Source organism: Lygodium microphyllum, chromosome 1 (genome assembly GCF_053477565.2).
Source record: "Lygodium microphyllum isolate KBCC chromosome 1, Lygodium_microphyllum_v1.1.10, whole genome shotgun sequence".
Classification (NCBI taxonomy): Eukaryota; Viridiplantae; Streptophyta; class Polypodiopsida; order Schizaeales; family Lygodiaceae; genus Lygodium; species Lygodium microphyllum.
This window is the reverse complement of record NC_141135.1, coordinates 31,151,659-31,165,869: the sequence shown is the minus strand read 5'-3', so window position 1 is coordinate 31,165,869 and position 14,211 is coordinate 31,151,659. Positions and strand designations below refer to the sequence as shown.

The 14,211-nt window shown below is 43.7% G+C and overlaps 1 protein-coding gene across 2 annotated transcripts in view; it reads left to right on the top strand.

The window, feature by feature from the left end:
• Window positions 1-11,764, top strand: part of LOC148040964 (uncharacterized) — an 82,599-nt gene extending 70,835 nt beyond the window's left edge. For both annotated transcript variants that reach the window (XM_087675226.1, XM_087675229.1), the window contains one exon: window positions 11,343-11,764. In XM_087675226.1, the coding sequence (XP_087531352.1) occupies window positions 11,343-11,507 (165 nt within the window). In that variant the 3' untranslated portion in view covers window positions 11,508-11,764. The remainder of the gene's footprint in view (window positions 1-11,342) is intronic.
• Window positions 11,765-14,211: the final 2,447 nt, after the last annotated feature.

Below are 14,211 nucleotides of genomic sequence, written 5' to 3'. Positions count from 1 at the left end.
AATATTTTACATAGCTATACAACCAATTAAAAAACAACATTCTTTTTTTAAACATATAACAATAAAGCAAAACATTGTTTCCATATCAAAAGAATTATTGAAATGATGTGCAAGCATGTAGTTATATGAAGGTGCTTATGCATTAGCCATAATACACACAAATGATACCTATGCCAAAGGCTCAAGGAAATCAAATCCTAGGCATATCAAGATTTGCCTACTAAAAGGCTCATCTTGTCTTTCAAGTTTGAATTTTTAAATCAAGAGACTTGAGAGTTAGCAAAAATAATTTGATAAAGAGACTTGCAATTGACCCTCAAGGGGTTACTCATAGATATGTAAGTATATCATGTGGGTTCAAAAGGATGGACTTTTTCAATACCAATTTTACACAATTTTTACATATAGAAGGGGGGGGGGGGGACCTTTTAATAAAAAAAAAGGGAGGGGGAAGAGAAAAGGAGAGATTACACGTGAGAAAGAGGGGAGGGGAGAGGGTTTTGATTGAAAAAGCGAGGTTTGGAAATGTTAGCAGTCATGTTTGTCATGCCTTGTCATCTCCTGCCTGTGAGGCTCAGTCTGAGTCAGACGAGGACATTAGGAGCTCTGACATGTCTGTCATGTGTTATGATGGGGGAAGCTAGTCACTCTCGACTGGCTATCTTAGGTTGTGTATTTCTTTTTGGCCTCTTTTAGTGGGCAGCCACTGGCTGCCCGGCCACCTTTTTGGTCACTGTTGTGGGGCGCCCATTTTAGGCCATTTTTAGGGTTTGCGCCCATTTTAGGGTTAGGGTTAGGGTTTGTCCATTGCCTATTTATAGGCAGCCCCCCTCCCCACTTGGTCAGTTGTCTTCTTGCAGATTTCGACACTCCTTCTCCCCTGTGGTGGTGCTGCCATCATCATCAGCCTGATCTGGTGCCCTCAATGACGCTGTGGGCTGCGTGCAGGGACTGATCAGTCCATTTCAGTGTATTCAGCATTCATTTCAGTCAGTGCAGATTTCTCTTCCTTATTTTCTGCTTTCTCTCTCTCTCTCTCTCTCCCTCCGTGTTCGTATTTCCTCTTCCGTTGCGCACTCTCACATGGTATCATCGCCAAACTGAGAGCACGGAGGTCTTCATCGACTGGAGAGACACCACACCTATTATCTGTTGCTGCCCCCCTTCTCTCCAACAGCCAGGCGGCCCCTCCAGGTGGTCTGAATATTTGCGTTTGCTGCATAGGTGGTCTGAATATTTGCGTTTGCTGCATCAGCCCCTTCCAGAGGCTGCCACGTCATCAACCAGCCCTGTCTCCTTGCGTTTTCAGCTGGGTGGCCTTCTCTTCAGCTGGGCGACTCCACTACAGGCTGCGTTTTGCATCCAAGGTGGTAGTATTCCCTCCTGGCGGCTCATCTCCAGCTGGCGCTTCTTTTCTTGGCTGCGTTTTGGTGCCTGGCAACTTTTCCTCCGGATTTTGTGCCCTATACAGCTGCATTTTCACCTCCTAGTGATAGGCGACCTGATTTCCTGGACCCTTCTGGTGGTCAAACTTCGGCATCGACACAGTTTTCCTTGGTGTTTCGTATTTTGCAGATTGGAAGATGTCTTATCATCAGTTTACAGGTTTTGATGACTCAGATGATGAGCTGTTGTCTCAACATTCATCTGAACGGAGGCGTGATTTCTATCGCGAGGATCGTCATCCGGAGTCTATTCCTCTTTCCCGTCCCCCTTCTATTCATGTATCTCGGCGAGCCCCTTCCAGTGGGCCGAAGATGCAGCCTTTGGTACCCCCTGTACAGGTACCCGTACTTCCTCAGCTGCCCAAAGAGGACCGGTTGGATGGCTTCAACTTTTCTCTATGGTCCTGTAAGGTGGAGTGTATCTTGGACTCCTTCGATCTTTGGGAGCTTGTTTCTGTTCCTATTCCCCGGCCTAAGGTGGATCCCGCAGATGGGACATCTATGGATCGCGCAGCCTTATGGGATCGGCCCAATTCTAGAGCCCGATCTTTCCTCTTTCTGAGTTTGCAGGATTCTGTCCTTGTTCATGTTCACAGGTTGAAGACTGCAGTGGATGTGTGGCAGAAGCTAGCGTCTCTCTATCAGCAGAAGACGTTTGCCCACCGGATATCTCTCGAAAAGAAGTTGTGGATGCTCGCTATTGATGATAGTCCTTCCATGAAGGACCACATCAACATATTACAGGATATGAGGGATGAGCTTGCATCCCTCGGTCGGACGATATCTTCTGAAGACATGGCTATGATTCTCTTGACTCAACTGCCATCGCCTCGGTTTGATGTCTTCTACACCAGCCTTCTTATATCGAGGACCCGTGAGAAGCTTCTATGGGAGGAGCTATCCCCGCTTGTCTTGGAGCATGACGAGCGACTCAGAGAGGTCAGTGCTAGTGGATCCGCCTCCACTAGAGCCTTTGTTGCAGGTTCGGGAGGACAGAAGAAGAAGAAGAAGTCAAAGGCTAAGAAGAAGGACAGTTCTTCAGGCTCTGACTCAGATTCAGAGAGACCGAAGTGCCCACACTGTGGGAAAGGGACACATCCCGAGGAGAAATGCTGGAAGAAGTACCCTCACCTTCGTTCGGGAGCGAAGGGTGGATCTACCTCGGAGCCTTCTTCTACCTCTACACCAGCTGTTACCCATGAGTTAGTGTTCCTTCATATCCATGCTTTGGAGGAGGATCCTTCTTCTTCCGTGGCTGCAGTGTCTTCTGCGCAGCCTTGGTTAGTGGACAGTGGTGCTTCGAGTCATATGACTCCCCGAGGTGATTTGTTACAGGATCTCCGTCCATCCGAGGGTTCAGTCACTGTTGGTGACATTTTATCGGTGCCTATTAGTGGTGTTGGCACATTGCCTTTGTTTACCGACCGACCTTCGAGCTCCTTTTCACAGGCCCTGCATGTTCCGGATTTGGGCCTTCCCCTCCTCTCAGTTTATGGCCTTACGAGGCTTGGCACACGAGCGATCTTCACCGAGCATGCTATTGTTATTGAGGATTCTTTTACCGGAGCTGTCTTATTTACAGGTTGGCAGGAGAGCGGGCTTTACAGGCTCCATTCCCCTTCTTTGATGCAGGGTCCTCCGAGGCAGTCTATTGCTACACCCGTTCCCGCTTGTGCACCTTCTATTCCACAGGTTCCTTCCCATCCCCCACCCTCTCCTCCGGTGGTTCCCTCGTACCCCCCATCCCTTTCAGAGGGGGACGATCTCGGTGATGCGGCTGTGGATTCCCTGGCCCCTAGTGTTTTAGAGGGGGCTTTCCAGGATCGTGAGGAGCTCCTTCAGCGGTAGTCTACATCGACGAGGGGGTAGTTTCGGGAAGCCCTCTGGAGGTTCGGGGCTTTTTGAACCTACAACAAAAATAATATAGTAGTAAGATATGAATACTATATATAACCATTTTAATTATTATAAACAATATTTTCGAAACCTTGAAACCTCAAGGTAGCTAATGAAACAAAATGTGAAACGAAACTTCGAAACCTCGAAACATGAAACATGACAAAATGTTTCTGGTGATTATGGTCAAAACCCTTGTACTACAAGGTGAGCCTTGTACTTGTCTAAAGTCCCATAAGCTTTTAACTTGGTTCTAAAAATCCACTTGGTCTCAATAACTTTCTTGTCACTCGGACCATCACCAAGGTCTAAATTTCATTTTGGTCAATACTCTCTAGCTCCTTTGCGATGGCCTCTTACCATTGGGGGTGTTGAAGAGCCTCTTGCCAATTTTCTGGCTTGGAATGCGCTATATAGTCTATTGTAAATAGAGATGCCTCCAATAGACTCACTGTTACCTCAGCTGGTACTAGTGAGGTAACAAGTGTCGTGAAGGGGGCTTGGGGGTTGAAGAATTTGCGGGAAGATTAGGAGCTAGTAGTAGACGTGGCTTATACGGCACTATCTCCGATGGTATATCTTGAGGAACCGGCTCGGAGTTTGGCGTAGAAGATTGCATAATGTCCCTCCTATAAAAAAATGACATCTCTCCCCACGATCATCTTGTTTGTCCAAGGATTGAACAAATGATAGGCTTTTGCCTCGGGAAGAGTATCCTACAAAAACAAGGAGATCAGCTCGAGGAGTGAGCTTTCCTATCTTACCATCAGGAGTATGTGTGTAAGCATGATACGCGAAGACTCTAGAGTGGAAAACTACAGGCCGAGAGCCCAAAAATGCTTGATATGGGGTTATTTAAGAGACCACCACAGTGGGGCACTGATTGAGGATATAGACCAAAGTGTTAATAGCCTTGACCCAAAGGTGCTAAGGAAGATTTGTTGCGAATAGCATAGAGCGTACCATATTCATGACTGTTCAGTACCTACACTCTACAACTCCATTCTAGAAAGACTAGTTGGTAGAGGTGAGTTGGCAAGAAATAACATGCTCCTATATAAAGGTAAAAACTTCGTGAACTCATGGGAGAGAAACTCTCCACCATTGTCACTCCTCACACAACCTACAGGATGACTAGTCTAGTTATGTACCAAGAATACCCAAGCAAAGAAGTAGGTGAATGCTCAGATTTATGCGTTAAGAAGTCTACCCTCATGTATCTAAAGGAATCACCCATGATTGAAAAGAAGTATAATATGCTGTTCAAGGCGATAGTGGATGTTAGCCGAAAGATCAATATAGATCAATCTAAGCGGTGCGTTAACTCTATGTGTAGATTGGTGAGGGAATGGAGTATAGTGTTTTCTTAGCTAATAGGCTTTAGAGACATCTCTAGACAGTTTCATGCGTGGAAGGCCCTCAACCATTTGTAAATGGAACAACTCATTGAGACATAGCAACATGAAACGACTAGTTTTGGGTTCCCTATTCTTATTCCCAGTCCCTATTCCTTGTTCCATATCTATTCCATGTGATTATATAGCCATATGGAATGGAAAATTATGGTATTCCCCATTCTCGTTCCCTGTTCCCATTTCCCGTTCCATGTTGCTATGCATAGAGAGAGTTGTATCCAAGATGCCCCAATCAGAAATGCCAAAGATGGTCATTGTTCTTAGGCTCCCGTGTGGTGGCTAAGGCTTGGAAAGAAACTGGGTCATGTGGTAAAGGCCACTAGGCTATGTCTCACTACAAGCAATCACCAAACCAATTTGAGAGTGAAGGACCTTGACTATAGTCGCTGTGAAGAGAACCACTTACCCCAATTGGCAAAGATATTGAATGGATAACATGCTCATCCCAAGCTGGGGGACATGGTAGCCATCGTCTAATGTAGCGAGATCTAGACCCTGATCATTGGCAAAACTGATGCGACCATGAGTTTGAATCTTGACTAAGGATTTCTAACTCGGATATGTGTGGCTATAGAGGCTTAGGTTAGAAAAATGTCTTGGATGGGAGTCATGTGATGTATAGCTTCATTGTCCACAATCCAAACAGGACAAGCATTGTGTGGTTGTGAAGAGTGGGCCTTTGCAGTCACCTTGTTGGGAGATAACTTGCAGATGTGGATGAGACTTGTATCCTTGGATGTCTTTAAAAAGACAAGGCGAGCCTCAGTAGACCAACTAGAGAAGCCCTTTGGAATTGAGAAGGAAGTTGACTATGATGGCTGATAGGTGGCAATGTGGGTTTGACCGTACTATTGGTTTTGTCTGCTCTTCCCTTGTTGGCCCTTCTCAGAAGATGGTATGAGGGCTTCCTCTAAAGATGGACTATGAATTTGATCAAATAGCTGAGCCTAATAGAAGAGTTGATACTTGAGTTCGTAGAAAGTGGACATGGTAGTAGGTTGTGAGATCACATGTTGTGAAAAATAGAAGTATTTCCTCGGCAGTTTGTTTAGAGACAATGTGGCCTGGTCATCAGAGGACTTAGGAGCTCTTGTGGTAGAGAACTCAATGAGAAGTTGCCGATAGTCAACCAACTTGACCTTAAGGTTATCCTGGTCAGTGATTTTGAAGTTTTGGTGTTCATGGTCAAGTGTGGTATAATGGGTCCTATCCCAAGCTGCATAGTGGTTAGTTAAGTGTGCCCATTGCTTGGATGCTAGGTTGAGAACTACGGTAACTAGGAGTAAAGCTTAAAGAGAGAACCTTGCATCAAACCGTCTATGGCGGAGGCATTCATAGCCTTCCATGAGTAGACAACCTCATATGGAACAAGTGCGGGATTGGGTTGGGATTCCAACCCTTGACAAGGTCCCATAGGTTTTTGAGAGTCAAGTACATGGCTCATCAAGTTTGACCAAGTGGTGTAATTAGACTTGTTGAAACGAGTCTTATTAGAAAAGACGTGCTTAATTGATGAGGGATATGAACCTTGAAGTGTCGGATAAGATGGGTAAGTAGGATAAGGTGGATAGGAGAGAGAGGGATAAGAAGGAATAGGAGGTGGGTAGGCAAAAATAGATTGTGAGTATCCATATGGTGCCGATGGTGGAGGCATTGGAATGTGAATGTAAGAGACTTGTTTTGACTTTGAGAAGCATAATGAAAAGAAAGAAGGGAAGAAGAAGAGATACTCGACTTTTTCCTATAGTCACATCACACCTTATATTAATGTACATGAGTGGATCTTCAATGGGAGATTTACTGTGATCAACATATGGCACTCTTGCTTGAACTTGTTCTTTATCAACATGCTACAAAGGCGATGAAGAAAAAAAAAAAGATGAAGGGACAAAAGTAGAAACTTGTGTACCTTGCATTGTTTCAGGAAGTTGATTGTTCGGTAGGAGCTGCAGTCTGCCCTTGCTGGACGGATCAACATCTTACTTCTACAAGAGCTCAAGCTCACTCCCACCCAAGTCCATAGGGTAGGGAAGGTACTCTTAGGCAGCTCGCACACTTATTGGGACCACGCCATCAGTGCCCACGGTAGGAGCGGAGGCGTATCCACCTCTATTGGCTCGAGTCTCACCGCCTGCGTAAGACCATGGGACGATAGTGCCAGGGAGGGTTTTATGGATCAGACTGGATATTGGGGACTCATGCCTTGGAGTCCTCAATGTCTATGCCCCTATTGAGGTTAGGGCACGCAGCAGGTTCTGGGTGGAGATCGCGGATGGACTCCTAGAGGTGGACTCTTGGATCGTTGGAGGAGACTTCAAAAACTTGGAGGCTTTAGAGAACCAATAGGGCAAAGGTAGAAACTACTAGGGTATGACTGGGGAGGAGCAGGAGGCATGGGAGGTCTTCCTATTGGTAGTAGGAGCACGCGATGCATGGAGAGATCATGCCTTCCATAAGAGGAGAGGTCGCTGGATTTCTCTTAGGAATACAAGCGGCTAGGTGGAGCCTTGTTGGAGCGGTTGGATAGGTTTTATGTGGGAGAGTGGGGATGCTCTCAAGGAGGCTAGATTGGGCAGTTGGTGGGCACCATGTTGTCCGATCATTGCCCGGTTCTCCTGACACTTGATTCTCCAGCATCTGCCCTTGACGCATGATCCTGTCGGATCTTGGACTCAATCTATAGGAGGGAGGAGGTGACGAGACAGATTGAGCAGATTTGGACCAGGGAGTGGGGCAGGAGGGACCGGATCGCAGAGGAGGTTGCAGAGGTCCTAACTGAGTTGAGCAGTATCTGTCAACAAGAGGCAATCATACAGGCCAGGCAGCAGAATGAGGAGGAGAGAGCACTTCGGCGGGACCTTGTAGCCATGCAGAGATTATTACAGGAGGCACTAGGGGATTCCATGCTCCATGCACAAGAGGTGCGCGCATGAGCAGCTATTGCTGGCCTTGAGGACAAGCGCTTGGAGTTCTCTTTTCGCACCTCAACAGCTTTTTGGGCACAGAAAGGGGACACATGTGCATGGAGTTTTTCCAAGTGCACTAGCATCGCACCTTAGGAGAGCAGATATGCCGTCTTCGAGATCAATATGGGAGGACTCTTTCTAGCCCATACGAGGTGATGGAGATTGCCACTGACTACTACAGGTGCCTATTCTAGTAGGATACAACCTCAGCCAGAGGACAACTATGTAGACAGCAGGTTTGGGATCATATCTTGTCCCTCGTCACAGACGGGATGGGACGCTACCTCCTAGCCCTCTTCACAAAGAAGGAACTAGAGGAGGCCTTCCATGAGGTGCTGCAGCGAGTATCAAGCTGCCAGAGAGAAGTGGAGCCGAGGAGAAGGAAGATAGATGCAACAATACCTCAGGAGTGGCTTGCTCCCCCGATATAAGAGCCGATAGAGCTTGGGGAGGTATGGGCCGCTAGGTTTTCACTAGCAGGCATCCCCTCCAGGTGGCAGGTAGAGTGGGCTGCACTCCACCTGGGACCTTTTTCACTGTGTAGGAGGGGGGGCGGCTGGCTCTTGACAAGGGGCAGTAGGATGAGGGGATTGCTGTTCTTTCCTTTGGATCTGGGAGGGTAGGCCACTTGATGAGCTGGAGTGGGATCCAGGGGAGTGGCTATGGCCGGCCACTGTAGTCGCCAAGAAGCTACTGAGGCTCCTGGAGTAGACTGCCAGGATTGGAAGACATGTACTGATGCAAGAGGATATGGATTGGGCGCCGTCACGTAGCAGGCACTAGGCGGAGTACGGCATCACGAAGCCTTTCCGACAGACCTTCTGGCGCGGCCTATGGGATAGCTGGAGACCGAGGAGGGTATCGTATTTCTTATGGCTGGTGGCACATGGAAGCTGGGCGGTGGGAAGTTGGCTTGCCTAGATGCAAGAGGGAGGTTGTAAGCGCTGCACAGGGCAGCCTTTGGAAACCCCAAAACACTACCTTTGGTCGTGCGAGTCGGCGCAGCTAGTGTGGAGAGGAGCATGCCGCATCCTTCGCTGCATGGCTCCCAGCCTTGGATGGATCTCGAGGGGAACTTTCTGCTAGTAGGCAGTTAGCCAGGGCCGTCATCTTCTGTATGAGGCTGGGATGTAGGACACGATATTCATTATCGAGGCAGGGTCGTGTGCAGTGGTTGGTTTGGAGGCTCTACCCATCCGCAAAGTATTGGAGCCCACAATAGACCGCTTTGAAGTATGGGAGATCATAGGGAGTCTTACTGGATGGCATATCTGGAAGGCATGGTGTCAGGAGGTTTTTGGCGGAGAGAGACTTTCATTACAAGAGACCTTAGCAGAGCTTTGGACCTCCATCATCCACTCCCTTTGCGGCCGATGGGATCAGGTGCAAGGTGAGTCCAGGGCTCGTCAAGAGCTCCGTTTTCATTTTCATGCACACTTGGGGCGGCTAGGACCTGTTTTTCAAGATGCAGGTAGGCAGCCCCAAATGGCGTTACACCCCCCTCCATGGCTTCTTCTCCCATCCCCCCTAGACCACCCTGAGAGGCTTGTACATCTGATATATTTGCGACTCTGCATCAGCTCCAGCTAGTCTGTTGAGCACAAGCAGTTCCTTGTATTCAAGGGTTTTTTTGAAGTAATATAATTAGCCACTTTTTATTTGCAAAAAAAAAAATCAATAGGTAGGAAATGATCAATAACGGAAGGGCGGCCAGAAGACTTATCAAACATAGCAGCTGGAGCACTCTGGATAAAGTAGCCAGCTGAGGAATGATGTTGCCTGCTGTAGCCAGCCCTTTGAAAGGTAGTGGCAGGCTGGACAACTCCTAGATGTGTGGTAGTAGCTGGTGAAGGTCCATTGTCTGGCAATGTCCTCTATAACATAGCACAAGGGAGTTTTGCAAATGGGGGAAACAGAAATGGCAAAAAACAGAGTTTTGGAATTTTGGACAGCTTTGGAAACGGGGGAAGGAGTTTTGGATTTTACTCTAAAATGAATGCATAGGTATCTAAGTAAATCAATGCTTACAGCAATATCTACCCAAATTTCACGCAAATTTTCAAGTCTTCATGTCACATGATTGAATTCATGAAGTTTGAAGTTGAACATGTTACAACTTATATCAAACACAATCACTACATGATTGAAGAACATAAAATATTTATCATTGACTCACCATTTACAAGTTAAAACTCAAAACAACAAAATGTTAAAATTAAGACTCAATTTTCAAAACAACAAGATGAATTATGAGTTATGAGTTACGACTCATGAAGCATTTGAAGATTGACATCAAGAACCAAGACACATAATAGTACTAAGTAAAATCCAGGTACATATATTTGCCCAGACTCCAGTGCTAAGTGTCAACATCAACGATCATGTAATCAAAAAGCTATAGTCTATGTGCAATGTCACATGTGCATTTGCGCCACCTGCCATCATAGAATGATAGGAACATGGAATCTGGATGATGGATTATGGCACTATGACACGTCACCCACACTAGACTCTAAGCATCATTTGAGTATCCGTGCATTATCTCTTTATCCAAGGACTCCCTCCTTGATTGAGAGGGTAATGAAGCAGCCTCTACCTCAGCCTTTGACTCATGCTTTGACTATGGCTGTCTCTGCTGCATGTGCGGCCTTCTTAGGAACACAAATCTGTGTGGCTGCTTGCATCCTCTATAGATGGCTTTACTAAAGAGAAATAGGCATGCAAACACATGCAATAATAGTGTAATTGAAGGCTAGACTTGAAAGCTGAGAATTAAAACACATTGACAATTAGCCAAAAACTGAAACATAGGTGTGTAAATTTCAAGGCCTCCCCCCCCAAACAAAAACCTTTTTTCACCCACCAATCCAACCCCCTCCCCCCCTAGCCCACCAAAAAAAAGGAAAAAAAAGTTGTTCCAGAAATGCATTTCAAAGCTTTGGAAATGTTCCTGAAACGGCGTTTCTGAAACAAGGGTCTGAAACACTGATTTGGGGTGCTATGCTTTGTAAGCGCTGTGGGTAGCCAAATGAAGAGGAGAGGCTGGTTGCTGATGGCTAAGGGTGGTAATGGGTAGGGATGAAATATGGACAAATACAAGATTCCTATTTATAGAGGATTGGGGGTGCATTTGTTCTATTGTAAAAAATAAAGCCTTTTTTTGGTAATTTTTCATTAATTGCTTTTTGGGGCTGTTTTAAGTAGACTAAACTAGGAATAAATGCATCATAATTATATCTAAGTACAAACCCTATACAAATACAAGATTCCTATTTATAGAGGATTGGGGGTGCATTTGTTCTATTGTAAAAAATAAAGCCTTTTTTTGGTAATTTTTCATTAATTGCTTTTTGGGGCTGTTTTAAGTAGACTAAACTAGGAATAAATGCATCATAATTATATCTAAGTACAAACCCTAATATTAGTGGCGCAATAGGTAGGAGAGAGAGAGAGAGAGAGAGAGAGAGAGAGAGAGAGAGAGAGAGAGATTTTACGAAAAAAAAAAGAGAGAGAGAGAGAGATGTTTGTGATTAGTATAATTACTCATTTTGAAAAAAAAAAAAGAGAGATTTGTTTGTTACCCTCCATGAAAAAAAAGGAGATTTGTTTGTCCTTTCCAGAAATCAGAACAGTTGCTAAAAACATTGGAGCGACTTCGGGAAGAAACAAAGTCAGTGGCTGTAAGTCTGGATCGCATGCGTCATGGTTACAATATGCGAATTGAAAGTGAATCTTTTGAGAGCATGCTGACAACACCTACAGCTCATTGCAGGATTCCATTGTAGCCTGTTGTACATACTAATTTTGGCCATACTAGTCTGTATAGTTTTGTTTTGACTCCAATATTGTTTGGTTGAAAGGTTGCAGTTTGTACATATTTCCTTGCTTTTCTTGGATATATTGTTTTGTATTTGTAAGTTACTTTTAGTTTGGGAAACACACAACATTTTCAATCCATGAAACTAAGAAATCACGTAGTTTGGTGGGATGTAAGAGGAGTGGAGATTTAGGTAGACCGTTGGACACGTGGATGAAACTTGATGGCCATAATCTCTCAGTTTTCTTTTCTTTTTCTCATTCCCTGTATTGTTTTTCTTTTTTTTTGGGGGGGGGGGGGGGGGGGGGGGTTTGTTCCCTATAGTTTTTAATTTTAAGTGTTAAGAAAAGAAAGGTCTCTTTTGAGTTGTATATTTGTAGTTGTATTTATGGATATTAGTGCAATGTCCTGTTACTTTATACAAAGGAACAATCTATTTGAGGAGTGTCCCATTGTGATAGGAGTGTTATATCCTAGCACACAATATAGTGCAGAAATAGATGATGTTGATCTTATGCTCAGCTAACTAAGAAGTAGAAGCAAGTCCATGTGAAAAAGCATGCATATTGCCTTTGATCTCAGATTTCTAGAAACCTAAAAGTTGGAGGAGAAAGTTTTTACAAGAAATCTAGCTATTAGCTATAAAGAACCTCAACTTATTTTGACTAATAACTTCTATTGCCGGTATAAGGATTATGCACTTCACATCTTTGGTATGAGGACACATGTGGGACATGTTTTCATTTCTTGAAGTCTTTGTTTCCATCATATCATCTTTTTACAAGATTGTATGTGTGTCTTTCTTAGGTCAAAGAAATGACCAATTTGGTAAGTTTAGTTTGCATTGAGTTTATGACTTGTGAAAAAAATTATCTTGATAATCCTTATTTGATAACCTTCACGGTTACATTGACTTGATCAAAGCGAGCTTGCCAACTTTAAGCGAGTTTTGGAAGTTGAACTGAGCAAGCTTTTTCTTCCAAAGAAAAGAAAATTCTACTAGTAGCACCTTGAAGAAAATCCCCCCTGAGGTAAAATACAAAGTACAAAAAACCATGTGAAGAGTAGATAAGTACATTATAAGTATAATGTGGGGTGACTAGCCAATTTGGGGGGCTTTAATGGCAAATCATTTGAGGTACTGTGTGAAATGAGGTGCGAGAGTTTGAGGTTCACAAGAAGGCATCTCTCTTGCTCATCGTTGCAAAGCCACCTTGTAGCCTCTCCCATCTCTTACGAACAATATGGATGATCTTTGTTCGAATCATTGAAAGAGTTTGTGTAGTGAAGACATCTTGGATATCTATGGCATGGCTGCACATGGCAACCCAAATGTACAAAGTGGTAAAACCTAGTTAAAATATTGTTGTCATAAAGACATGAAGATTAAGATTGTAGTAGAACAAGACACTTTCGTGGTCTTCTAAGAGTTTCTAAGAAAGTTGTAACGTATTTGATTTGGTACATTTGATCAAATTTATTACACATTGTGAACTACATAAAATGGTGTGGGCATCCTTAAAGTTGGGAGGTAAATCACAAAACTCGAAACTATCCATACTTTCTAGTATATAGAAGACAATGTCTCTTCTTTGTCTAGGGCAATAGTTTGCTAGTATATCTAGACACATAAAATAGGGTTGCATTTGATTATACACTTACGGATCTCAATTTTCTTGAAAATAGATGTGTTAGCTACCCTTAAGCTAGATGTATCAAGGATGTCCTCATTGTGTATATAGGATTTTAAAGGCAATTTCTTATTGAAAAAAATTGTGCTATTTATGGTTCAATACTCGATATTTCTTGGGGTAATTTAGGGGTACTAGATTTCATATATAATACCTTGTATATTGGAGCTCAAAACAGTTGAACTCCTAATCAATTCTTTACTGTCTTTTTGTATGCCTCCAATACTTGTGGTTTGTCATTGTTGCAAAAACCCATGCAGCTTGTTTCCAATTAATAATCGACAAAGAGGTAGGAGTGTTCACGTGATGATCTTATCCAATAAAAAGGAGTCAGTTTGTACACATCCTTGCATTTAGTATGTATATCTATCCACACATTCAGCAAAAAGTTGTCTTGATTAGTTTTGGTATTTCTATCTATGTAGGCATAAATGAGGTGGTTGTAAGACTCAATACAAGAAAAAACAAATGTAAGTTGCTTTGATTGATTGCATGCTTTAAGCAATGTGTTGAGTCATAGTCACCTTGGAAATCTTGGATTTTTAATAATTTAATGTATGGATGGCCATAGGGTACTATGCGAATCATATTTTGGAGTGATTTTGAACTTTGGTGTTTTTTCGAACAATTGGAGAGTTGCATAAGTAGGCACAGTTCATCTTTCTAGGGCTTAAGCACATGTTTTGGCCTCTTAGTGTTCAAGATTATATATCTTTAACTTGATCATAGAATTTGAGCATGGTAATTGTTGATTTTGATGGCTATCTACTATGCTAATAGTATTACATATTGAAGTTGAATGATAAATATATTTAGGAGATTGATCTTGATTGATCTAAGTGTTAAATTGCATATTTTTTCACGCGCATGGTATTGATATGACAACTCATTTACTACATGCAATGGTTAATTGCCATGGTATATAACAATGCACTTGAGGGCCTTCTTAATAAATGTGCACATTAGTCACATAGTCCATAA